At 42.0% G+C, this 27,948-nt stretch overlaps 1 protein-coding gene across 2 annotated transcripts in view; it reads left to right on the forward strand.

The window, feature by feature from the left end:
* LOC140481543 (exocyst complex component 6B) overlaps positions 1-27,948 on the forward strand; it is a 664,346-nt gene that overhangs the window by 253,441 nt on the left and 382,957 nt on the right. For both annotated transcript variants that reach the window (XM_072577911.1, XM_072577921.1), the window contains exon 7: positions 9,809-9,985. In XM_072577911.1, coding sequence (XP_072434012.1) covers positions 9,809-9,985 — 177 coding nt within the window. The remainder of the gene's footprint in view (positions 1-9,808; positions 9,986-27,948) is intronic.

The raw sequence follows: 27,948 nt of genomic DNA on the forward strand, positions 1-27,948 counted from the left end.
CTTAAACCAATTGCTTTTATGTGTTTATTCTGCCTGTCATAACCTAACATTGAAAATGTTATATTCATTAACTCTCGAGGGGTTCTTCAGACACTCCGAGTCACATGTTTTCTTGGAACTTTTGTGTTTGGGACACTGTCCAAATGACTTTATGACCTGTTTTTTTAAAAAAAGGACTTTTCAGAATCTCAACTTCCAATTGCCTCTGTGTAAATCAAAATCCGAAAGTATATAATCCAAAAGTATCTGTCATTATTTTGTTGTGACTTTCTATGGTTCTGTGGCAAATATTATGCTGTGCATTGGCTTTCCTTAAGCCGCAGGTGAGATATATTCATATTCTCACTGGTCACCTATGTACTCTTGTGTCTTAGATGGTACACACTTGTACCTTTGAGTCAGCAGGTTATGTGGGTTCATGTCCTGCTTGAGCCATGCATAGAACAAGACTAATAGTCCAGTGTCATATAAGGGAAGGGGGAGAAATATGAGGATAAACTCGCTAGTAGTATAAAAGAAGATTGGGGAAGGTTTTCTCGATATGTAAAAGATAAAGGAGAGGCAAGAGTGGACATTTGGACCACTGGAAAATGAGGCTGGAGAAGTAGTCATGGAGCTGTGTATAGACCCCTTCGGTCCAACTCGTCCAGGTATCCTAAATTAATCTAGACCCATTTGCCAGCAATTGGCCCGTATCTCCCTCAACCCTTCCTATTCATATACCGATCCAGATAACTATTACGTGTTATAATTGTCCCGGTCTCCATCACTTTCTCTGGCAGCTCATTCCAAATACCCTCTGCGTGAAAATATTGCCCCTTAGGTCCATTTTAAATCTTTCGCATCTCACCTTAAACCTATGCCCTCTAGTTTTGGACTCCCCAACCTGGGAAAATGATCTTGGCCTATCCATGCCACTCATGACTTTATAGACCTCTATAAGGTCACCCTTCAGCCTCCAACACTCCAGGGAAAATAGGCCCAGCCTATTTAGCTTCTCCCTGTAGCTCAAATTCTCCAACCCTGGCAACATCCTTGTCAATTTTTATAACCCTTTCAAATTTCACAACATCTTTCCTATATAGCAGGGAGACCAGAATTGTACACCGTATTTCAAAAATGGCCTGTACAGCCACAAAGTGACCTCCCAACTCCTGTACTCACCCAGTCATGGGGAACAAAGAAATGGTGGCAGAACTGAATAGGTATTTGGTGTAATTTTTCACAGTGGAAGACAGCAGCAACACACCCAAACTTTAAGAGAGTCAGTGGGCAGAGGTGAATGTAGTGGCCATCACTAAGGGGAAGTTGCTGGGGAAGCTGAGAGAACTGAAGGTGGATAATTCGTCCAGAGCAGATGGACTACACCCCAGGTTTCTGAAGGAGATAGCTGAGCAGAGTGTATAGATAGAAATTGCAGAGATTGGTGATGATCATTCAGAAATTACTGGAGTCAGGGAGGGTGCTAGATGACTTTAAAACAGCTAATGTAACACCCCTGTTTAAGTGGGAGGGAGAGAGAAAAGAGGGCTGATTTGCCTGACCTTCGTCATTGGTCAGATTTTAGAGTTAATTCTTAAGGATGAGCTTCTGAAGTATTTAGAAGTACATGGGTGAAATAGGATGGACTCAGCACAGCTTCATCAAGGGGAGGTGATGCCTTACAAATCTGTTAGAATTATTTGAGGGAATAGCAAGCAAGTTAAGCAAAGGTGAGGCATTGGACATGATCTCTTTGGATTTCCAGAAAGGTCTTTGACAAGGTTCTGCACAGTAGGCTAGTAAACAAGCCCATGGTGTTAGGGGCAAGGTATTAGCATGGATTGAGGATTGGCTGACTGGCAGAAGGCAGAGAGTGGGGATAATAGGTTTTGTCTCAGGATGCAGCAGGTGATTAGTGGAGTTCTGCAAAGGGTTAGTGTTGGGACCACAACTATTCACGTTATACATAAATGATCTGCACAAAGGAACTGAGGGCATTTTTGCTATGTTTGCAGATGATATAAAGATAGATGAAGCAACATGTAGTATTGAAGAAGTGGGGAGGCTGTATGAGGACCTGGACAGTTTGGGAGAGTGGGCAAAAATGTGGCCGATGGAACACAATGTGGGAAAGGATGAGATCCTACTTTGGAAGGAAGGATTGCGGGATAGACTATTTTCTAAACTGGGAAAGGCATCGGAAAACTGGAGTATAAAGGAAGTTGGGAGTCCTAATTCAGGATGCATGTTCAGTTGGCAGTTAGCAGGGCAAATTCAAAGTTAGCATTTATTTCAAGAGGGGGAGAATACAAGAACAGAGATGTATTGTTGAGGCTTTCTAGTGATTGGAACAATGTGGATCTTGTTGAACACAAGATTCTTGAATGAGGTTGTTAAACTAGGTCAATCAGGAAGCCTGGCTGACCAATACGGACAGCAGATAAGGTGGGAGGGGTGGGTAGGTTGCCAGTGGTATTTGTGTTCTCTGCATTGTTTTGTTGTTAATTTGAGTGGACTGTCTTGTATGAGTTTGTTATTGCTTTCTTTCTGATGACTTAAGGTGGTATTTGAGGTCCGTCTTCATTTCCCTGTTTACGGATTACAAGGTGAGGTTTCGGGTTTGGCCTTGCTGTCCCTTCCCCTGTAAATAGCAATCTTTTGTGGGCTGCTGATTATTTTTTATTGTTAACTATTTGTATTGTGTACCGTTTCAATAAAAAAAGTAGAGGATTTAGAATCTCCTCAGTTGAGGGGACTGACTCTGAGCTGGCCACAGCCCACAGCCACTGCCACAGCACATTGTGTACCGTATACAAGTCAATAATCATTACTTGGTGATGCCATACTCGCCAATGCAGTTATTTCAGGCTTTATAAGGCTCTGATCAGACTGCATTTGGAATATTGCAAACAGAAATAGTCCCCCTATCTAAAGAAGGATGTGCTAGCATTGGAGGGGGTCCAGAGAATGATCCCAGGGTTGAAGGGCTTGCAGTACGAGGAGCAATTGAGGCCTCCAGGTCGGTACTCAATGGCGTTTAGAAGGATGGGGGTGGCGGGGCTATAATTGAAACTTACAGAATACTGAAAGGCCTGGATAGAGTGGATGTGTAGAAGTTGTTTCCGCTAGTGGGAGCTACTAGGATCTGAGGGCACAGCCTCAGGGTGAGGGACAACCCTTTAGAACTGAGATGAGGAGTTTCTTCAGTCAGTGGGTGGTGAATCTGCAGAACTTATTGCCGCTAAAGACTGGAGAGGCCAAGTTATTAAGTGTATTTAAGACAGAGATAAGATAGTTCTTGATTAGTAAAGGAATCAAGGGTTATGGGGAGAAGCAGGAGAATGGGGTTAGGAAGCATATCAGCCATGATCAAACAGCAAAGTCAACTTCATGGGTTGATTAACCTAATTCTGCTCTTCTATCTTATGGTGTTATATGAAGGGAGTGCTGTACTGTTGGAGATGCTGACTTTGAGATGAGGTATTAAACAAGGTCCTGTCTGCCCATCCCAAGTGAACCGTAAAGATCCTTTATCCCTTTTGATGAGGATTTGCCTGTGGCATCCTGGGAAGCAATTATACCTTGAAATATATCTAAAGCAGATCATCTGTACACTCATTTCATTGCTGTTTGTGGAATCTTGATTCTGCAAATTGGCTGCCTCATTTCCTGTGCCACATGGTGACTACACTATTGGCTATGAAATGAATAGGGCTGTCAGTGGGCGGCACGGTGGCACAGTGGTTAGCAATGCTGCCTCACAGCGTCAGAGACCCGGGTTCAATTCCCGCCTCAGGTGACTGACTGTGTGGAGTTTGCACGTTCTCCCCGTGTCTGCGTGGGTTTCCTCCTGGTGCTCCGGCTTCCTCCCACAGTCCAAAGATGTGCAGGTCAGATGAATTGGCCATGCTAAAATGCCCATAGTGTTAGGTAAGGGGTAAATGTAGGGGTATGGGTGTGTTGCGCTTCGGCGGGGCGGTGTGTGCTTGTTGGGCCGAAGGGCCTGTTTCCACACTGTAAGTAATCTAATCTAATCTAATCCTGATGCTGTGGAAGGCTCATTATAAGCAGAAGTCTCTCTTTAATGAAGTGTTTGTGTTGCTACTGTGTGAAGTTTATGTTTGAGTGGGTGTGAGCTCTGTTCATTGGCAATGTCTGCAAGTTTTTAGTACTTTTATTTTTCTGCTGACCAATGTTTCTTCCTCCGCCATACCACCAAAAACACATTAGCTGATCATACATCCTATTTCTGTTTACAGGACATTGTTGGCACAGATTTACTGCCATGTTTGTTTCACAGCAGCCTCTTTACTTCAAAGCAATTGTTTATGAAGTACTTGAAAATGTTTCTGGGAGACATAATAAGGTGTACACTAATACAAAGATCCATTGTTTTATTTCAGAACAAACTTTAGACAAAGGAGGTAGGGATGTGAACAAGTTTATTTTGAGATCCCACCAATGCAATACAGAGACATCGCAAGATAATCCAGGAGCTCATTGTCGCCCGTAGTTCATTGATAGTGCCCCTTCAGTTCGAAAGTTGTGAATTTATGTTCTGTTCTGGAGGCTTGGACACAAACGTCTAGGCTTACAGTGTAGCTCAGTACTGCACTGGCGTGTGTTGCTCTATCAGAGGTCCTGTCTTTTAGGTGGGATACTAAGTGAAAACCTGTCTATTCTTAGATTTTCCCTGGCTGTTTTGAGTGTAGGTCTGGTTTTGCAGCTTCATTAGGCTTCAATAAAATGTTCAATGAGAATTGAGATCAGTAAAAAAGTGGAAATCTGATTCTTTCTTTGTCATGCTAAGGGCACCAGGGAGCATGGTTTCCATGAGCTCAAAGTCTTTAATACTAAATGGGAATCTTGAGGTTAGGAGTTTGAAATCCCTTCATGCTATAGTAATAATATAATTCAATAAATTTGATAACTTATTGTCATATCGTTCCAGTTAAAAATGAACATCATTCAGGGAATGGAACCTCCAAGCCATACCCTGTTAGGCCTGAAGGCAACTTTGGTATTTGCCTTTATGATTGACTCATAATGGCTTCAGCGCAGTTATTGATGGACAATAAATTATAATTGTGGCAATGATAACAATACTTTAAGAGCAACTTGAAGAAAAGCTTTCTAACTTTTAAGATTCAGAAACCGAGGGGCAGCAGTTTTGGCCTGAACAACAATATTCGAGCAGTTTAAAACAACAGAAGAAATAATCTCCATTTTGACAGCATCTAACTATTTTAGTACTACCCAAGAACTTCACAGTCAATTGAATCTTCTTTCTCCACACGTTGTGGTATAGAAAATACAGCAATCAATTTGCACATAGTAACCTCCCCACAAACTGCAATGTGATAATACCCAGAGAGTCTGTGTTCGCAATGTTTATTGATTGTTAATTCCTGGCTGGGAGCAAGGTGAACTCTTGCTAAACTTTCAAATTATGCAATGGATCCTTTACATCTACCATGTTAACTAAGAAATCTAATAAGGAATTCGGGAGCAACGTTTTACCCAACAGTGGCACAAGCATTGAACTTGCTACTATGAGCAGTGTTTGAAGCAAATAGGACAGATTTATTTAAAGCCTGTCTCTTAATGGTATACATGGAACATTCCTTGTTCCAGGCCTACTCCGGCCCCTACCCACAATTCCGGTATATCAATGACATGCTTCCCTCTCATGCAGAATTGAGAAAAGTTTATTTATTTTGCTTCCAGTTACCACCCCACTCTTGCCTTCACCTGGTCCATCTCTGACTCCTCCTTTCCCTTCCTCGACATCTCTGTTTCCATCTGGGGAAGGGCTGGTCACCAATATCCACTACAAGCCCACCAATTCCCACAGTTACCTTGACTATACATCCTTTCACCCTGCTTCCTGTAAAGATTCTATTTCGTTCCCTCAGTTCCTCTATCTCCATTGCATCTGTTCTGATTATGCCAACTTCGACAAGGGAACCTCTGAAATGTCCACCTTCCTCAACTAAGGACTATCCAGCATTGCTGTTGATAGGGCCCTCAGCCGGTCTGACCCATCTTCTGCACTTCGGCCCTCAACCCCTCTCTTCCCTTCCTCAGTGGTGATAAGGTTCCCCCTGACCTCACCAGCATCCGCATCTATATGATTATTAGCTGTCATTTCCGTTACCTTCAGTGGGATGCTACCACCAAACACATATTCACCTCTCCTCCCATGTCAGCCCTCCACTGGGATCATTTCCTCTAGAATAATGGCCCACTCCTCATTCACTCCCAACACAGCCCTGTGACACCTTTCCCTGCAGGTTAACACCTGCCTGTTTACTTCCTCCCTCCTCCGTATCCAAGGACCACTAACACACCATCCAGGTGAACCTGGACTTCACTCAATCTAATCTGCTACGTTCACTGCTCACAATGTGGTCTCTTCTGCACTGGGGAAGCAAAGCCAGACTGGGTAACTGCTTTACAGAACACCAACATTTGTTTACAAAAAAAAACCCTGAGCTTCCAGTTGCCTGCCACTTCAGCACACCACCATGTTCTTTGGCCGACATCTCTGTCTCAGACTTGCTGCAGTGCTCCAGCGAAGCTCAACGCAAATTGAAGAAGTGCACCTCATTTACCACTTGGGAACTCTATAGCCTTCTGGACTTTAATATTGAGATCAATAATTTTAGTTCTTGAGCATCTTCTCCCATGTCCTTACCCCACACCCACACACCAGGTCTGGTCGTCACATGGGCTGCTCGCACACAATCCACTGTCAACTACTAACATTCCCCATTAGTATCCATTCATTCCCCTAGACTCATTTGTTTCTGATTTTCAACATCTGCAGTTCTTTTGGTTTTTAGTATAAATGTATTTACGGAGAAACTGGCAAACAAATGAGAGAGAACGTTATAAATTATAATGGCAGTAGATTAGAATAGGGGATAAAAATGGGGAAAGAAAATGGGGAAAAGCCCCAGAGCCACATAAACAGCGACATGGAGTAGATGGTCGAATATTTCCATGCCAAATATCCAATGTAAATCTCATAGAAGCCTTCAGAATGGAAGTTGAACCATAATCTTTTCTTGTAAAGACAGAAATCACAGCATACACCTGTCAGAAAGGTTGTAGGAAAGAAGTGCAAAGTTTAAAGTATAGGATTGACAAGTGAATTTAGAGTCATAGAGATATACAGATGGAAACAGACCCTTTGGTCCAACTCATCCATGCCGGTCAGATATCCTAAATAAATCTAGTCTCTCGTTTGCCACCTTTTGGCCCATATCCATCTTAACCCTTCCTATTCATATACCCATCCAGATGCTTTTTAAATCTTGTAATTATACCAGCCTCCACCATCTCCTCTGGCAGCTCATTCCATGCACACACCACCCTCTGTATGAAAATGTTTCCCCTTAGATCCTTTTCAAATCTTTACCTTAAACCTATGTCCTGTGGTTCAGGACTCCCCCACCCTAGGAAAAAGTACTTGTCTATTCAGGGCGAGTGAGGACTGCAGATACTGGAAATCAGAGTCTAGGTTAGAGTGGTGCTGGAAAAGCACAGCAGGTCAGGCAGCATTGGAGGAGCAGGAGAAACGATCTTTCGGGCAAAAGCCCTTCATCAGGAATGAGACTGGGAGTCTTGGGGGTGGAGAGGTAAATGGGGGGGGGGGGTGCTGCAGGCTAGGGGAAGGTAGCTGAAACTGCAGTAGGTGGATGGAGGTGGGGGTAAAGGTAATAGGTCAGAGAGGAGGGTGGTGGGGATAAGTGGGAAGGAAGATAGACGGGTGGTACAGGTCATGAGGGCGGTGCTGAGCTGGAAGTTTGGAACAGGGATAAGATTGGGGGAGGGGAAATGAGGAAACTGGTGAAATCCACATTGATACCATGGGATTAGAGGTTGGTAAGGGAATGGTGATGGAGGAGGACCTGGTGCTGGGCCTGGACCTGCATGTCCTTACCGGTTGGTGCGGGTAAGCTGGAGATGTTCTCTGAAATACTCTGCAAGGTGGCAGCCTATCTCCCCAATGTAGAGGAGACTGCATTGGGAGCAACAGATACAGTGGATGACGTGTGGAAGTGCAGGTGAAACTTTGAGGGAGGTGTGGGTGCAGGTTTTGCAATTCCTGCGATGGCAGGGGAAGATGCCGGGAGGGGAGGGTTGGTTGTTGGGGGGCGTGGACCTGGCGAGGTAGTCACAGGGGGAACGGTCTTTACAGAAAGTGGATAAGGGTGGGGAGGGAAATATATCTCTAGTGGTGTGGTCTGTTTGTGGGTGGTGGAAATGGCGGAGAATGATGCGATGTATACAGAGGTTGGTGGGGTGGAATCATCCAATCCTTGCCCCTCGTGATTTTACACACCTCTATAAGGTCACCCCTCAGCCTTTGACCCTCTAGAAAAGAAATAACCCCAGCCTATTCAGCCTCTCTCCTTAGCTGAAATCGTTCAGCCCTGGCAATATTCTTGTAAATCTTTTATGAAATCATTCAAGTTTCACAGTATCCTTCCTATAGCAGAAAGACTAGAACTGCACGCAGTATTCCAGTAGTCGCCTAGCAAATGTCCTCTACAATTGCAGCATGGCCTCCCAACTCAATGCACTGACCATTAAACGCAAGCATACCAAACACCTTTCTCACTGTCCAATCTTCCTACAACTCCACTTTCAAGAAACTATGAACCTGGTCTCCTAGGTCTTTTTGTTTAGCAATACTTTGCAGGACCTTACCATCAAGTGTATGATTTGCCTTTCTAAAATTCAGCACCTCATATTTATTTAAATTAAACTCCATTCTGCCACTCCTCAGCCCATTGGCCCATCTGATAAAGATCCCGTTGTAATCTGAGGCAACCTTCTTATCTGACCACTACACCTCCAATTTTTGTGTCATCTGCAAACTTACTAATCATAACTCCTATATTCACATCTAACTAATTTATATAAATGACGAAAAGCAGCAGACCCAGCACTGATCCTTGTGGAACACCACTGGTCACAGGCCTCCAGTCTGAAAAGCAACCCTCCACCACCACCCTCTGTCTTCTATATTTAATAAGCTTATGGCAATAGACTAAAGTTTCAAGGAGGGAAAGGTTTTCAATGCTATGAGGTCCTAAAATAACAGGAGAGAAGGTTTATGTTTGCACAGTAAACGTGCAAATCTGTCCGATCTGTTATCTCTGACCATTAGAATTCTCAACTGATCATTTAATAGGAGAGTATTCAGATGGTAAACAGCTGCAATTTCCCTTGTTAGTTTCTGAACATTGCTTTCCCCTGTGTAGCAGGTCATGAGTTAAAAATTCTTTCAAAGAGAATAGAATCTAGACTGACCCTTTCATGGGCAAAGTTGTCATGTTTTGGTTGAGACACTAAAGGAGAGGCAGTTTATAATTACTAAGCGGGACAAGTTCCATGGTACTTCCCAAATGAAAGCACAGGATTCTTCCCATTGTCCTGACCAATATTATTACCCCTGCAAACAAAACACCTCACTGAATCATATATTTAAATTCAAGAGGGGGCAATGCAGTGCACTGATTTGACTGCTGCCTTTGTCTGTGGGACAACAGTGAGCACAATTCAATATATGGTTTGATAGTTGTGCGATGTTTTAGAAGATGGTGGGCTCATGAAATCTTTTTTAGATTAGATTACTTACAGTGTGGAAACAGGCCCTTCAGCCCAACAAGTCCACACCTAGTCCAATCTCTACTTACTTTTGATGCATTCAGCACTCTGATATATTTGCTGGGTGCTGGGTTTACCCATTGCTAACCCACCAACAAATTCTGCTGTAATTTATTCTGAAAATGTTTTGTTGCTTTTATTTCAGGCCCATCAGCAGAGGAACCTGGATAATATTGTCTCTCAGCAGCATAAGGTCGGAACCGGGAAGAAAATGAAGAAAGATGGTGGAACTGGTTTTGACGCTGAGATGGAAAATACCAGCCCAATGTCTGAACAGGATTCTGGAATCTTAGATGTTGAAGATGAGGAGGATGAAGAAGAGGTACTTGCTTATTTCCCTCATTGTTTTGAAGGCAATTAGTTAATGACAGCATTAGTTTCATGAATGTAGGCACAGATTTATGTGGAGCATAAATACACAAACATGACTAGGTGAGCCAAACTGGCTTGTTTCTGGGCTGTACCCCCTAGCCATTACTCTGTGAAAGTATTATGATTTGGTCAGGGGCCTTATCTAACATTGTGCCTAGTTGTGCAACTAAATGTGCAAGTTGTGCATTTATTTATGGGTTGTCTTAATTGGCTGCCCCTGTTTTCTCTAAGAAAGCAGTGGTGGGCCTCCTTTTAGAATCACAAAATGGCAACAATCTGCTTTAGATCAGCAATACCAGAGATCAGAAGAAGTTAATTTGCCTCTGGCATTATTGACATCTGGAAGTAGCTCTCACAAAAAACACCTGAGCTGTGTTAAACTCTTTCAAGATGAGGTCTAGGTAAATATCTGGTTTCAAAATGAGATTTAGGTTATTGGGATCAATGTAGATAGAAATAACCAAAAGCTTCATTGAGTGTGATGGCTGTTCTGATGCCTTGAGCAAGAAACTGCCATCTGTAGAGAACCAGTAGTGGAGATTTGGAAAGGGAATGTGTCATAAAGCTTTTCTTAATTATGAGCAAATTCATTTGCATTTATCTCATGCTTTATGGTGGATCCAAAATCATCCGTTGCCCTTGGTGTATCTCAGAGCATTCCCATAGCCTGTGAATTAGTTTCTATTGTGTTGTGTTTGTGTAAACAGAAATTTTAACCTTTTATTGGTGAAGGGATTGTGTTTTGGAGCCATGAGGTCATGTTGCAGCTGTATAAATCTCTGGTACAGCCACACTTTGAGTACTGCGTATAGTTCTGGTTGTCGTATTATAGGAAGGATGTGGAAGCTTTGGAAGGATGCAGGGAAGATTTACCAGGATGTTGCCTGGTATGGAGGGAAGGTCTTATGAGGAAAGGCTGAGGGACTTGAGGCTTTTTTCATTAGAGAGAAGGTTGAGATGTGACTTAATAGCGACATACATGATGATCAGAGGATTAGATAGAGTGGACAGTGAGAGCCCTTTTCCTTGGATGGTGATGGTTAGAATGAGGGGCCACAGCTTTAAATTCTGCCACTTACAGTCAGTAATGGTGGTGGACAATTAAACTATTAATGAGAGGAGGCTTCACAAAAATTCCCATCCTTAATGGAAGAGAGTTCAACACAGTTTAACAGACAAAGCCAAAGCATTTGCGTTCATCTTCATCTTGGCTTCCTCCTTATGTTCTGAGCATTCGACATGACATTCATCAGCCAACTCAATATATTAAGAGAAAGCTGAAGACACTGGACACTGCAAAGGTTTATGGGCCCCTAATTGCACCAGTACTGAAGGCTTGCACTCCAGGACTAGCCTTAGCGAAGCAGATTCAGCCAGCAATAACACTACCTTGCGGCACTTTACCTTGGTATGTCCTATCCACAAAAGCAGGACAGAATCACTCTGACCATTTGTGTCCCATTAAACTATTCTCAGTCACCAGAAAAGTAATGGAAGGTGTTGACAGTGTTATCAAGCAGAACTTATCCAGCGATTGCCTGCAATTTGACACTAAATTTGGATTTACTCAAAGCCACTCAGTGTCTTGTCTTATTATAGACTTGACCCAAACATGGACGCGATTGTTGAGTTCCAGAGATGTAGTGAAAGTCTCTGTTCTTGATATCAAGGCAGTATTTGATCAAGAGTGACATTAAGAACCTTAGCAGAATTCACGTCAGTTGAAATAGGGGTCAAGTCTCTATTTGTTGGGGTCAAACCTAGCACAAAGTAAGATGGCTGTGGTTATTAGAGACCTGTCATCTCAGTCCCAGGATATTGCTGCAGGAATTCCTTGGGTTCTGTCCTGTGGACAACCACCCTTGGCTACCATGGGCTTTTGTCCGAAATATCGATTTTCCTGCTCCTCGGATACTGCCTGACCTGCTGTGCTTTTCCAGCACCTCTCTAATGTGCTGTGTTCATGACCTTCCTGTCATCAAAAGTTCAAAATGGGAATGTTCTTTGATTCATAATGTTCAGTACGGTCAGTTCCTCAGATTTTGATACAAACCGTGCACATATGTAGGATAACCTGAACAATATTTGGAGACAATCTAGATATCTGCCCATAAGGTTCAATGGTGTTATCATTGCAGAATCTGTAACTAAGTCCTGGGAGAAGCCATTGACCATAACTGAACTACATCAGCCATCCAATTTATTGTGATTTGAACAAGCTGAGTGAGTGGATTATTGCATGCCAATTGTGTGAGGCCCCTTAGGGATGAGCAACCATAATACGATAGAATTCCTCATCAAGATAGAGAGTGATTGTGGTTGGTTCTGAAACGAGGGTCCTGGATCTAAATAGAGGAAATTACAATGGCATGAGGCGTGAGTTGGAAATGACCGATTGGGGGCGTTACTCAAAGGGACGGCGACAGAAACGCAATGGTATACATTCAATGGCAAAAATTGTTCATTCCTCTCTGGTGCAAAAATAAAATGGGAAATATGGCCATACCATGTGAATGTCATATCAAATCCAAATAAATGGCACATAAATTATCCAGAAAAAAAAGCAGACCTGAGGAGTAGGATCAGCTTCGAATTCAACAAAGGAGGACAACGGGATTGATTAACAAAGGGAAAATAGAGTACAAGAGCAAGGTTGTGGGGAACATGCAAACTGCCTGTAAACATTTCTATAGTTATGTGAAGAGAAAATCATTGGTGAAGACAAATGTTAGTCCCTTACAATCAGAAACAGTGAATTCATAATTGGGGAAAAAGATTTGGCTTACCATCAAATTACATATTTTTGTTCTGTGTTCACAATGGAGGGCACAAATAACATACCAAAAGTGTTAGGGAATGCAGTGTTTAGTGAGAGGGCGGTATTGAAGGAAATCAATATTATTAGGAAAATGATGTTGGGGAAATTGACAGGATTGAAGACTGATAAATCCCCAGTACCTGATAATCTTCAACTCAGAGTACTTAAGGAAGTGGCCTGAGAAATAGTGGATGCATTGGTGGATATCTTTCAAGACTCTTTTAGACTCTGAAACAGTTTCTACAGATTGGAGAGTAGGTAATGTAACAACACTATTTAAAAAGGGATGTATAGAGGAATTACAGACTAGTCAACCTAATGTTTGTGGTAGGAAAAATACTAGAGGCCAGCATAAAATTTAATAGCTGAGCACTTGGAAAACAGTGGCAGGATGAGACAGAGTCAGCATGGTATTGCAAAGGGGAAATATGCTTGACAAATCAACTGCAAACTTTCGAGGATGTAACAATTAGAGTTGATGAGGAAGAGCAGATCTTATTAAGACTTTCAGAAGGCTTTTGACAAAGTCACACATAAGAGATTAGTACATAAAATTAAAGTACATGGAGTTGGGGTAGTGTATTGAAATGGATAGAAAACTGGTTGGCAGACAGGAAACAAACAGTAGGAATAAAAGGGTCTTTTTCTGAGTGTCAGGCAGTAACTAGTGGGGTACCACAGGAATAAGAGCATGGACCCCAGCTATTAATAATATATTTCACAGATTTGGATAATCATAGAACCATAGAGATATGTAGCACGGAAACAGCCTCTTCGGTCCAACTTGTCCATGCTGACCAGATAGGACTAGATTTTTTAGGCTTTGTGTCAGCATTTGGGCCATTTCTCTCTCAACTCTTCCTGTTCATGATTTGATTAGATTCCCTACAGGTGTGGAAACAGGTCCTTCAGCCCAACCAGTCCACATCAACCCTCCGAAGAGTAACCCACTCAAACCCATTTCCCTCTGACTAATGCACCTAACACCATGAGCAACTTAGCATGGCCAATCCACCTGACCTGTACATCTTTGGACTGTGGGAGGAAACCGGAGCACCCGGAGGAAACCCACGCAGGCACTGGGAGAATGTGCAAGCTCCACACAGACGGTCACCCAAGCCTGGAATCAAACCTGGGACTCTGATACTGTGAGCCAGCAGTGCTAACCACTGAGCCACCATGCCACCATATACCCATCTTTTAAACGTTAGAAATGTACCAGCCTCAGCCACATCTTCTGGCAGCTTGTTTCATATACCCACCACCACCTGCGTGAAAATGTTACCACTATGGTCCCTGTTAAATCCTTCCTCTCACATTTTAACCTATGCCCTCTAGTTTTGGACTCACCCGCCTCAGGGAAAAGACCTTGTCTATTTACCCCATCCATGCTCCTCATGATTTTATAAACCTCCGTAAGGTCACCCCACAGCTTCTGATGCTCCCGAGAAGATAGTCCCAGCCTGTTCCGCCTCTCCATATAGCTCAAACCCTCCAACCCTAGCAACATGCTTGTTGGTCTTTTCTGAACCCTTTAAAGTTTCACAACATCCTGCCTATAGCAAGGAGACGAGAATTGAATGCAGTATTCCAATAGTTGAGGGAACAACATGTAATTTCTTCAAATTTACAAAGATTAAACAAAGCTGGGTGGTGTGATGAACTGCGAGGAGGATGTAAAGATGCCCATTGTGATTGGGACAAACTAAGTGAGTGGGCAAAGACATGGACAATGTGGATAAATGTGAGGTTATCCACTTTGGTAGCAAAAACAGGGAGGTGGATTATTATCTGAAAAGTTGTAAATTGAGAGAGGGAATGTGCAAAGTGTGGGTGTCCTAATTTGCTAATCACTGAAGATGACATTGCAACACAGTGTAGTTTGGCGACTGCTTTTCTCAACACCACATGCGACTGCTGAGAGTTGAGAATGCAGCCCAGTCCATCATGCAACCCAACCTTCCATCCGTTGACTCCATCCATACTTCCTGTTGTCTCAGGAAAACAGCCAGCAAAATCAAAGACCTCTCCCATCCCAGTTACACTCTCTTCCACCCCCCTCTGTTGGGCAGAAGATATACAAGTCTAAATACATGGATGAACAGACTCAAGGGTAGCTTCTTCCCTGCTGTCATCAGACTTTTGAACAGACCTCTCAAATGTTAGTGTTGATCTCTCTCTCTCTGCACATTCTCTGTGGCTGTAACACTGTATTCTGCCCTCTGTTCTGCTACCCTGATGCACTTTGTGTGGTACGACCTGCCTTTATAGCATGCAAAACAACATTTTTCACTGTATTTCAGTACATGTGATAACAATAAATCAATCGGTGTATGCATGCTCACTCATGCTTTCTCTTTGTCTTGGACTTTTTTTCTCTCGTTTGCACACACGATCTTTGTTGGACCCTCTTCTCACATCATTGCTTTCTTTCTCACTCAGGCTTTTTCTTTTTCTCACTGGTGCTGTCTGTCTTGCATTCTCTTATGTGGTCTCTGTCTTTCTTGTGCTGTTTCTCACTTGCACTATCTCTTGCTTGTGCTGACTCCTCTTTTCTCGACCACTCTGTCCTCCTGTTTAGTCCATACACCACCTGCTCTTTATTCCCACTCAGTTCCACAACTCTCACCATATTTTTTTGCATGCTGTTCTTCGATCTTGCTGACTATCTCCTACGCTTGCAACCTCTGGCACACACTTGCTCACTATATCAGTGCTACGCATCTATTTTTCATTCCACTCCTTCCCTATGTTTTTTAGATGATGTGAAAAAGAAGTCTTGTAAAACCTTTACCAGCTTTAGTGGCTGAAATGCTCCAGGTTGTAAAGGGAGTTTATTTTGCTCAAACCTTCTCAGCCTCAATCTGCTGGCAGTAAGACGAAGGAAAGTATTAGCTAAAAAAGCAGTGAACCAGATGTCACCTTTCCATGTTCACAGCTGGACAGCTGACGATCATTTGATGCTGTTTTAAATTACTTCACATACGACTTTGTAACCAAAATAACTATTCCTCAGACTTTGCAATTGTATTTAATGAAATTTTTAGCAGCTTCAAAAAGGGAGAGAATAAAAAAAACCTTTATTTTCTACCTTTTTCCTCCCCACTACCTGAAATAAAGTGTATCCCCTGAAAAATGTGTCAAGCTCCAAGTGGGGAGATACGTTTTGTCATGTTTGTATTGAGCTGGATGCACAGAGTTACGCTTTGTCTTTCTTGAGATGTGGCAGGCTGACATTTATTGACCATTCCTAGTTATAGGTAGTATGGTGAGCCGCCTCCTTGGAAAACCGTTTAACAGAACACGAGGCAGCTCCACAGGGCACTCAAAAGATGGGGGTGTAACATTTCTGAGACTGCCCATTTCAGTATCTGTGATGATGGATCATTAAGCTCGTGTCTGTTCTCATTTGTTGCTGAATCTCACTTCTCTGCCTTTGTTACATCTACATTTGATAATTTCAGTGGATCATGGTTGACTTCCCATTTTCTTTTATTCTCCCAGACCCTAGGTCATTGAAAGCTTTGCACCTGTGTACCAGGTCTTGTTGATCCATGAGCCCTATACCTGCTGACCTACATTGGCTCCTGGCTAAACAATGCCTTGAATTTGAATTGAATGAATTTGAATTGAATTTATTGTCACGTGTACCGAGGAACAGTGAAAAGCTTTGTCTTACAAGCAATACGGGCAGATCGTAGAGTTAAGTAGCATAGATAAGTAAATAATAAATAAACAGTGGCAAAAACAAAAACACAGGTACAGGCGAATGGTAAGAGTCCATTCAGTATTCTGACAACAATAGGGTGGAAACTCTTTTGAAACCAGCTAGTGGGTGTGTTCAGGTTTCTGTACCCTCTCCCTGATGGTAGAGGTTGTAGAAAAACATTGCCAGGGTGGGATGGATCTTTGAGAATGCTGGTGGCCTTTCCTTGACAGTGAGCCTGGGAGATGAATTCTATAGATGGGAGGTTGGCCTTTGTGATTGTCTGGGCTGAGTTCACCACTCTCTGTAACCGTCTCCGATCTTGAATGGTACAGTTGCCATACCAGGTGGTGATACATCCAGAATACTCTCGATGGTGCACCTATAAAAGCTGGCAAGGGTATTCGCCATCATGTCAGATTTCCTCAGCTGCCTGAGGAAAAAGAGACATTGTTGGGCCATTGTAACCAGTGCGTCCACGTGAAGAATCCAAGAAAGCTTGTTGTGAATAACCAATCCCAGGAGCTTGACACTCTCCATTCATTCTACCTCTGTGCTGTTAATGTATAGGGAGGGGCCTGAGTTCCATCCCGTTGAAAGCCAAAAATGAGTTCCTTGATTTTGCTGGCGTGAGAGCTAGGTTGTTCTTAGTGCATCATTTTTCCAGGTCTTCCACCTCCCGTCTGTAGTCTGTTTCGTCGCCATCTGAGAATCGCACCCTTGTTTATAAATCATTCTATTGTTTTTCCCATCCCATTTCTATATTTTTCTCTGACCCCTGAGCCTGCCGAGATACCTGTGCTCCTTCACTTCTGGCCTCTTAAGCACCCCTGATTTCATGTGCTTCTCTCTTGGTGGCCGTGTCTTCGCATGACTAAGCTCCATGTACTGGAATATCCTTCCTAAACCTCTGTGCCTCTCCATCTCTCCTTATGCGTGATACAATAACTCAGCAGTTAGCACTGCTGCCCAACAATGCCAGGGATCTGGGTTCGATTCCAGCTTCAGATGATTGTCTGTGTGGAGTTTGCACATTCTCCCTGTGTCTGCATGGGTTTCCTCAGGGTGTTCCGGTTTCCTCACACTGTCCAAAGATGTGCAAGTTAGGTGAATTGGCCATGATAAATTGCCCATAGTGTTCAGGACTGTGTAGGTTAGTTGCATTAGTCACGGGTAAATATAGAGTAATAGGGTAGGGGAATATGTTCTGGGTGGGTGACTCTTCAGAGAGTTGGTGTGGACTTGTTGAGCTGGAGGGTTTGTTTCCACACTCTTGGAATTCTAGGATTAAGACACCCCAAAAAAATTAACTTTTTTGGTCATTTGCCCTAATATCTGATCATGTGCTCAATATTTTTTCTGAGAATATCCATCTGAGATGACTTGAGATGTGTCACTACGTAAATGATGCTGTATAAATTCAAACAGTTATTGTAGAAAGAGTTAAGCAGAAGTTGGGTAAGGATAGAAGTTATTCCTCTCCCAAGGACATTTGTGAATAGGTTCAATTTTTACGACGATCCAACAAACTTCATGGCCAGTTTTACAGAGACCAGATTTGTTATGTTCAGTTTTCAAAAAAAAAATCATTAATTCAAATGGTCAGAAACATTGGATTTCAATCTCACATTTTGTGTGTTGATTAATCCTGCCATCTGGAATACATTATTTCCAGTAGCATTAACCACTTTGCTGCTGTACTCATTTGGTGATCTATGTCCTGTGCTCAGGATGATATCCCTTGAATTCACACATAGAACCCCAGTTCTAGATGTGATGCTAAACAGGGGGAAGCAACACCCTATGGAGATATAAAGATTCCATTGTGCCATTTCTCAAAAGAACAAAGAAGTTCTCTCTAGTATCCTTGTCAATATTATTCTTCAAACAACATCACATAAACAGATTACATAACAATTATCACACTGCTATTTGTGGCAGCTTGCTCTGCACAAATTGGCTGCTGGGTTTCTTGTATTACAATAGTGGCTGCAGTTCAAAAGTACTTCATGAGCTATAAAATACCTTGGCATGGCCTGAGGTTATGAAAAATGTTTTAAAGTGCAGGTCTTTCTTTATTTGAACATACCCTCTCTAGATTATGGGTCCAGCAAATCAGGACAGGTTGTATGTTGGTGTACAGAAATGTTTCTGGTCCTTTACATTCTCTTGAAAATGTGGCCAGGCTCTGTTTTATCAACCCAACTCTCTTAGAATGCAACTCTTTGTCAGCATTGCATTGGAGACTTAACCCTGATTATAAACTTAAAAACTGGAGTGGTGTTTAAATGTAGCAGATGATGGCACCCAAACTACTGACTTCACTGGAACAAGCTACTTCATTTTCAGGTTGGGCATAGGCTATTCTTTCTTGCTGTGTTTCTATCCCTGCACCAAGTAGTGCACTTTTCTATTTGGTCACAGAGGGCACTGTAGCATAACCTATCGTTGCACAGAGAAGCTGTGGTGAGAAGCTTTGATATTTAAATCTGACCATTTGATGTTGGAAGGAAAATGTAATAGAATCATAGAATTTAACAGTATGGAAGAAGGCCATTTGGCCCATTGTGTCTGTACTGGCTTCCAAATGAACTACCCAGCTCTTCATAAAATCATGGAGAGTTCATTTGTGCCTCATTTGTGGAGAGACCTGAGTTTTGTTTGGCGTCACATTTTTTTTTAATAAGCTGTTTCCTTTGAACCTGATACTTGGTGGTGAGTGCCTTTCAACAAAATCTATTCACGAGGCCACAGTTTTTCTTGGTTTTTCAACTGAAATTACTAAATATCTCATGTTATTTATCTGCCAACATAAAGAATACTTCTTCAAGGTGGTGCACCAGGAAAAGATGTCACAGTGAATTAAGCACGAAACAAAAAATAGAAAACTGCAGTTCCTGCAAAAATAGCATGGGTTCTGAAGAAGGGTCACTGGACCTGAAATGTTGGCTCTGCTATCTCTCCACAGATGCTGCCAAACCTGCTGAGGTTCTCCAGCAGGGCATGTTTTTGTTCAAGAATAACTTTATTTCTTGAACCCAACTTTCTCATTTTTGGTTTATTGTTCACTCACCTTTGAGTCAGAAGATGAAGAGGAGACTTGAACAAGTAATCTAGGCTGACATTTCATTGGAACACCAAAAGAATGCCTCAGTGTTACAAGCGTTGACTTTCAGGTCAAAATAGTTTCCATTTGTCTGCATATTAAATCTTATGGTACAGTTGGATTTTATGAAGACGATCAGTTATTTTTGTTGTTGGCCAATACTTATTCCTCAGACAGAATTATTGAAAATAAATTATCTGGTTTCTTTCTTTTGGTATTTGTGGGAGCTTGCTGAATGTAAATTAACTGCTGTATTAACTCCTCATTACCATAAGTGACTGCGCTTCAAAAGTACCTCATTGGATGTAAAACACTTGGGGACCATGTTAAGTTATGAAATCCTTTATATGAACGCAGTAATTCCTTTTATTGTTTTTGCAAAATAAAGCCTAGATTCAGTACTTCCTTTTGAGCTATAGGCTTCCAGACGTTATATGGGTCTGAAACTAATTTTTAGCTGGAGAAATGAGATCAACCTGTGAAGTGGACTTCTTTGTCATTGGTTTTGGTCTTGGAGCTGATGGATGAAGTATGCTTCTGCTTAGAAGGTGTTGCTTCAATTACTTTGTCCTCCTGCACAAAAGGTTACACTCTTCATGCGTGAGAATGGTGGATTTCCTGGGGTTTCTGATGTACAACACATGATGTTAATCAACCCTTGGGAAACAAAATAAATCAGAACAGGTAATTTTTAGTCCAGTGAATGATTGATGAGGTTGCAGCTGGAATTGTGGGAGATGTTTTGGGCATCTTGCCTTGAAAAAAGGACATTTTGGAAAGGCTGATTTCAGGACTTCAAAGGTCACAAATTGTTACATTTGGCTGAGTGCCTTGGTGCCAAGAGGATCGAGGGAAGGTGTGATTCAGGTTTTTTCAGCCTGTGAAAGGTGTGGATGTAGCATAATTTTCAAACTGGGCTTGCTTTGTGAGAAGTTATTGACAAACATTGAGGAGTTAATTTAAATTTAGGAGTAGTTAATTTCGTTCTGATAGTAGCTAGACTAAGATCTTTGTAGCAGTGTTGAATAATTGATAAACAAGGTGATTGGTGACTGCTTATTATAAGGACAAGATTGTTTGGATAAACATAACTTCAAAAGAGTTATTACGTTTTAAAGTAATCACAGTGTTTGTGTTATTTACAGAGAATTGCGTGGAATCAAGAGGGTTGATTAGTTGACTAGGAGACAGTAAGGACTGCAGTTAGTTGAGTTGGTTGGATGGCTGGTTTGTAATGCAAAATGATACCAACAGAGTGGGTTCAGTTTCCACACTGGCTGAGGTTACTCTCTTTCTCAACTCTCCCTTCTGAGGCATGATGACCCATAGGTTAAACCACCACCAATCCTCTCTCTCTCTAGTGAGAGAGCAGCCCTATGGTGTCTTAGCTTTTACGTGGAATTAACAGTGCAGAAACACGACCATATTTAATCTCACCATGTCAGCATGTCTTTTCTCCCACGTTTATTTATTTATCTTTGTTATTGGTTTAGCAACTCAATGTGGAAGCAAGTCCTCTGAATAAAGGAACTTTAGGTGTTGGAGGACATGATATGAGTCTGTATAACTGAAAGCTCTTTTGTTCCTCAAGGCATAAGGATTCTTAGGAGCAGCAAAAGTTTTTTGAACTCCACAGTGTTCTTGACAACCCAATCATTGTATTCATCTTATTTATGTAGAGATGCAACTCATTGACTTTTGAAGCCAATTATAATAGTGTGGTAACTAATTTCTTTCGTCTTACCACAGTTGTGTAGGGAATTGATGAGACTGCCACCTGGAGTATTTGGTGCAGTTTTGATCTCCTCATTTAAGGAAGAGTAGGCTTTTTAAAAAAATCAAACTCTGGAGCAGGTGGGACTTGAACCCAGAACACTAAGACTGCACCACAAGAGCCCTCCTTAAAGAAGGATAGATATTTTCTAATCAACCTGTTCAAAGATAGGAGCAGATCAGTCTTGAACCTGGGCTTCCTGCGTCAGATCTAGGGACAGTACCACTGCGCCAAAGAGCTTTCTTAAGTAATGATATACTTACATTGGAGGCAGTTCAAAAAAATGGTCATTATGCTGATTGCTGGAATGAAGGGTGACAGTTTCAGGTACAACAGTCTCCCATTTAAGAGGGAGTTGAGGAGGGTCAACAATCTTTAGAATTTGCTACTTTCAAGAGCAGTAGAGGAAGGCCAAGTTAGACCGATTGTTGATTCATGAGAGTTTTGGGGGCTGGCAGGAAAGTAGAGTTGGCAGGAGCCAAACTCTCACTACTGCTCTTTATACTCTCTCTAACTCTCAGCTGAATTTGCAAGCTTCAACTCCTTCATCATTGCCTCTGACTGACCTTCCATTTTCAAACATCATTCTTAATTGGGTGAAGGGTCTCTCGCCATTATTTGGCCAATGTGAGGAAAATCACTAGTAGGTGACCAATATCCATGCAGTGAGGGTTCATGATCCCATTTGACCTCACAGTTGGAATATAGACATAAAAGGAAAAATGCTACAAGGCAGAATAAAGATAATAGGTTAATTCCACATTCATTTCAACTCTTGTTCTGGATTATTTTTATTACATGGCCATCCTCAATTCACTGAAGTTTGAGGCAGCAATAATCCTTCATTTTTTTTTCCTTTGGAGATGGTGATGTAATTTCAGTCATGGGTTCTGTTGCTGATAGAGACTCTTTAATTTGACAGCTGTGTGTTGATTGAATAGACTTTCTCCTTTTCAGTAAAATAGACTGTTTGCTGTGAGGCCTGTGTAAATCCTGCTTCGTTTCCCTTCAGTGAGGAACACGATGGTGCCAATTTTATTTTTTTCTGTGAGTAGAGAGACTGAACAAGAGGGTATTGGTACAAAAGCAGAAAATGCTGGAGAAGCGCAGGAGAACTGGCAGGATCTGTGGAGAGAAAAACAGAATTAGCATTTCAAGTTCAATGACTCTTCTTTGGAACCACCATAGATTGATTTGAACTATCACTTTCACAGGAGGGCATTGGTGTTCATTGTTAATGCAATCTCTTCCCTTGGCTTATGAACTTAATTCCCATCTTCTCAAAGGGATAGGCATTAATCTTGGCTCTCGCAGCTATGCTCACAGCCTGTGAATGAATATGGGAAACATAATTTGATGGGAATAAAAGTTCAGGCCAAAGCAAAACATGCAGGATTTTGGGAATCTGAGAACAAGGTTAGTCACCTGTAACTGTGAAAAATGACTACTGGCCAGAGAGAGAGAGGGCTTCTCTTCAGCATCACAAAATGGTAATTAAAAATCCAAAATGTAGAGTCAAATTGGAAAACGTCAGATGTCAAACAATACCAGGTTTTAGTTCAACACAAGCTTACACAAGCTTTCAGAGCAATGCGCCTTCATCAAGTGAAGGAATTAGAATTTAGAATTCTCTTAGACCTTAGAATCCCTACAGTGTGAAAACAGGTCATTTGGCCCAACAAGTCCACACAGACGCTCCGAAGATTAACCCACCCAGACCCGTTCCCCTATCCAAATCTACATTTATTCCTAACAAATGAACCTAACCTCCACATTCCTGAACACTGGGTAATTTAGCATTGCCAATTCACCTAACCTGCACCTCTTTGGATTGTGGGAGGAAACCAGAGCACCTGGTGAAAACCCACACAGGCACAGGGACAATGCGCAAACTCGACACATACAGTTACCCGAAGCTCGAATTGAACCTGGGTCCCAGGCATTGTGAGGCCACAGTGCTAGCCAATGAGCCACCGTGCCACCAACCTGTTGGACTATAACTAAGTGTCACACGACTTCTGATTTTGTCCATCCGAGTCCAGCACTGGCATCTCCACAAATTGGAAAATGAAATGGGATTGGATGGAAAATTGAGTCTTATTTTCTCAGAAAATCAGCAAAACCAATTAAAGTCTCTAGTCGTGGCTTAAACTTTCGTTGGCCAGGGTTGTGGATGCTGCAAAGTATAAAGTAATGTGTGAAGCATTTTGCTTGTTGATTTTTGCTTTGGACTCTTTAGCTCACCTGTGAGAGTCATAACTCAACAATATTTAATCTTTATTGGTATTTGTAAAGGTCATGAAAAACTGATGGTGAATCTTCCACTTGAATTGATGCAGTGTGTGTGCTGAAGGTGTTCCCATTTTACTGTTCCAGGATGTTTTGACACTTTGCAGCAGTTCTGTACAACTAAATGGCCACACCAGAGAGTAGTTAATCTTCAAAAAGACCGATAAGGGATGGCAGGCTCATGCCTTGTAAACCACTTGAATTTTTATAGCAATCCAAATGAATTGAAGTAAGATTTTCAAACTACTGTAATTTGATTTGAACTCTCGCTTTCTTGATTATTTATACAGGACTTTTGTTCTGTATGCAAGTCAGCAAAGTGCAAAAGATGGTAAGCTCTTGTAATGGACAACTAACTTAGAGGAAGTGAGTCCAAATTCCATTTTGTCAGTTTGTGAAGTTTAATAAACTTGGTAATTTATGGGCTGTTAACTGGTAAAAATGATCACGGAAACTGTGAAATTGTCATTAAAAAGCCAATTGGCCGACTTTCAGGGGAACAATCCTGCCATTTTGACTTAGTCCCACACTATGTGGTTCACTCTTAGTATTCATTCTTAGGTAGCTTAGTAAGTTGCTGTCCATTCTCAGGACAATTGATGATGGGAAATATTTGTCTCTCACCAGCAATACTCACTCAATGTGATGTGATTTTTAAAAATTACAGGTAGGAACTTTATCTACGAGGTAAAAACAATGACTGCAGATGCTGGAAACCAGATTCTGGATTAGTGGTGCTGGAAGAGCACAGCAGTTCAGGCAGCATCCAAGGGGCTTCAATATTGACCTTTCGGGCAAAAGCCCTTCATCAGGCATCCTGAACTGCTGTGCTCTTCCAGCACCACTAATCCAGGAACTATATCTAGTTTTCCACTCCTTATTGTTGTAACCTGAAGTGAATTATTAAATCATTGCTGACTTGCCAATTGAGATCATCAAACTCAGTTTCATACATTTTCTTTCTGACTTGATTTTTCTCGTTTCTGGTTTGCACTCCAAAAATTGGAGCATAAAGTCTAAGCTGATAAGCCAATGAAATATGGACGACGCGGACACTATTTGAAGGTGCTAATGTACTGATGAGATGTTAAATTGATGACCCATCTTTCCATCCTGGTGAATGTATAAGATCCAACACCAGAGAAGAGAAAGATAGTTTTTACAACATAGCTTGGCTTTTCAACCTTCGACCAGTGCATAAAATTGTTGATCTGGTCCCTGTCAGAATGTTTTTGGGAGATGGCTGTGCCCAAGTTAGTCTTATGACTATATTTTTTCAAGCAATACTTAATTGGCTGTAAATCTTTTTGAGGTATCAGGAGTCTGTGAAAAATGTTGTACAACTACAAGTCTTATTTTTTATTTAATACTTCTAAATATTCTTCATATTTCATGACCAGTTTGATGCTCAATGTAGATCACAATGGCAGTCAGTTCAGTGAGGTTACACAAATGGTACTGAGATGTTAGAAGATTCTGAAGGGAGAATATAGAAAGTTAGGCAAGAATTTAAAAAGGAGGTCCTCAAGGGTAGTAATATCTGGATTTCCTGGTGCTATGAGGTAATGAGGGTACAAATAGGATGATAGAACAGATGAATGTATGGCTGAGGAGCTGGTATATGGGAGAAGGACTCACATTTTTGGATCAATGGAATCTCTTCTGGGGTAGATGTGACCCGTACTAGAAGGATGGGTCGCACCTGAATTGGAAGGGGACAACTATACCAGTAGGGAGATTTGCTAGAGCTGCTCAGGAGGATTTAAACTAGTAACGTAGGGGTTTGGGACCCAGGGAGATAGTGAGGAAAGAGATCAATCTGAGTCTGGTACAGTTGAGAAAAGAAGCAAGTCTAGTAGTCCGGGCAGGCAGGGACGAGCAGAGAACAAGGTAGGACTGATAAATTATTTCACTGCAAGAGGCCTAACAGGGAAGGCAGATGAACTCCGGGCATGGTTGGGAACATGGGACTGGGATATTGCACAAACGTGGCTCAGGGATGGACAGGACTGGCAGCTCAATGTTCCAGGATACAAATGCGACAGGAAAGAAAAAGGGAGGCAAGAGAGGAGGGGGAATGGTGTTTTTGATAAAGGATAGCATTACAGCTGTACTCAGGGAGGATATTCCTGGAAATACATCCAGGGAAGTTATTTGGGTGGAACTGAGAAATAAGAAAGGGATGATCCCCTTACTGGATTGTATTATAGACCCCCCTAATAGTCAACAGGAAATTGAGAAATAAATTTGTAAGGAGATGTCAGTTATCTGGAAGAATAATAGGGGTAGTTATGGTAGCGGATTTTAACTTTCCAACATTGACTGGGACTATCATAGTGTTAAGGCTTTAGATGGAGAGGAATTTATTAAGTGTGTAGAAGAAAATTTTCTGATTCAGTGTGTGAATGTACCCCCTAGAGAAGGCGCAAAACTTGACCTACTCATCATGTCATAGTCATAGAGATATACAGCACAGAAACAGACCCCTTGGTCAAACTCGTCCATGCCGACCAGATATCCTAACCCAATCTAGCCTCACCTGCCAGCACCTGGCTCATATCCCTTCAACCCTTCTTATTCATATACCCATCCAAATGCCTTTTAAGTGTTGCAGTTGTACCAGCCTCCAACACTTCCTCTGGCAGCTCATTCCATACACCCATACCACCCTCTGTGTGAAAATGTTGCCCTTTAAGTCTCTTTTATATCTTTCCCCTCTCACCATAAACCTATGCCCTCTAGTTCTGGACCAGAGTTGCTCTTGGGAAGTAAGGCAGGGCAGGTGACTGAGATGAGAGTGGGGGAGCACTTTGGCATGAGCGACCATAATTCTATTAGGATAGATTCTAGGATAGACCAGATCTAAAAGTTGAAGTTCTAAATTAGAGGAGGGCTAATTTTGATGGTATTAAGCAAGAACTTTCAAAAGCTGATTTGGTGCAGATTTTTGCAGATAGAAGGATGGCTGGAAAATGGGAAGCTTTCAGCAATGAGATAGCGAGAATCCAGAGATAGTAAATTCCTGTTAGGGTGAAAGGTAAGGCGCAGGCAATGCTGGATGACTAAAGAAATTAAGGGTTTGGTTAAGAAAAAGAAAGAAGCATATGTAGGGTATAGACAGGATAGCTGGAGTGAATGTTTAGCAGAGTATAAAGGCAGTAGGAGTATACTTAAGAGGCAAATCAGGAGGGCAAAGAATGGACATGAGATAGCTTTGGCAGATAAGGTTAAGGAGAATCCAAAGGGTTTTTATAAATATATTAAGGATAAAAGGGTAACTAAGGAGAGAATAGGACCCTTCAAAGATCAGCAAGGCAGCCTTTGTGTGGAGCCACAGGAGATGGGGGAGATATTAAACGAGTATTTTGCATCAGTGTTTACTGTGGAGAAGGGTATGGAAGATATATAATGTAGAGAAATAAATGGTTACATCTTGAAAAATGCCCGTATTACAGAGGAGAAAGTGCTGGATATCTTAAAATGCATAAAGGTGAATAAATCCTCAGGACCTGATCAGATGTACCCTCAAACTCTGTGGGAAGCTAGTGAAGTAATTGCTGGGCCTCTGGCTGAGATATTTGTACCATTGTTAGTCACAGGTGAGGTGCCAGAAAACTGGAGGTTGGCTAATGTGGTGCCACTGTTTAAGAAAGGTAGTAAAGACAAGCCAGAAAACTATAGACCTATGAGCTTGACATTGGTGGTGGGCAAGTTGTTGGAGGGAATCCTGAGGGACAGGATATACTTGTATTTGGAAAGGCAAGGACTGATTAGGGATAGTCAACATGGCTTTATGTGTGTGAAATCATGCCTCACAAACTTGATTGAGTTTTTTGAAGAAGTAACAAACAGGATTAATGAGGGCAGAGCGGTGGACATGATCTATCTGGAATTCAGTAAGGCGTTTGACAAGGTTCCCCATGGGAGATTGGTTAGCAAGGTTAGATATCATGGAGTACAGGGAGAACTAGCTATTTGGATACAGAACTAGCTCGAAGGTAGAAGACAGAGGGTGGAGGTGGAGGATTGTTTTTCAGACTGGAGGCCTGTGACCAGTGGAGTACCGCAAGGTCCACTACTTTTCATCATTTGCATAAATGATTTGGATGTGAGCATAGGAGGTATAGTTAGTAAGTTTGCAGATGACACCAAAATTGGAGGTGTAGTGGACAGCAAAGAAGGTTACCTCCGATTACAATGGGATCTTGATCAGATGGGCC

This window comes from Chiloscyllium punctatum, chromosome 1 (assembly GCF_047496795.1).
Source record: "Chiloscyllium punctatum isolate Juve2018m chromosome 1, sChiPun1.3, whole genome shotgun sequence".
Classification (NCBI taxonomy): domain Eukaryota; kingdom Metazoa; phylum Chordata; class Chondrichthyes; order Orectolobiformes; family Hemiscylliidae; genus Chiloscyllium; species Chiloscyllium punctatum.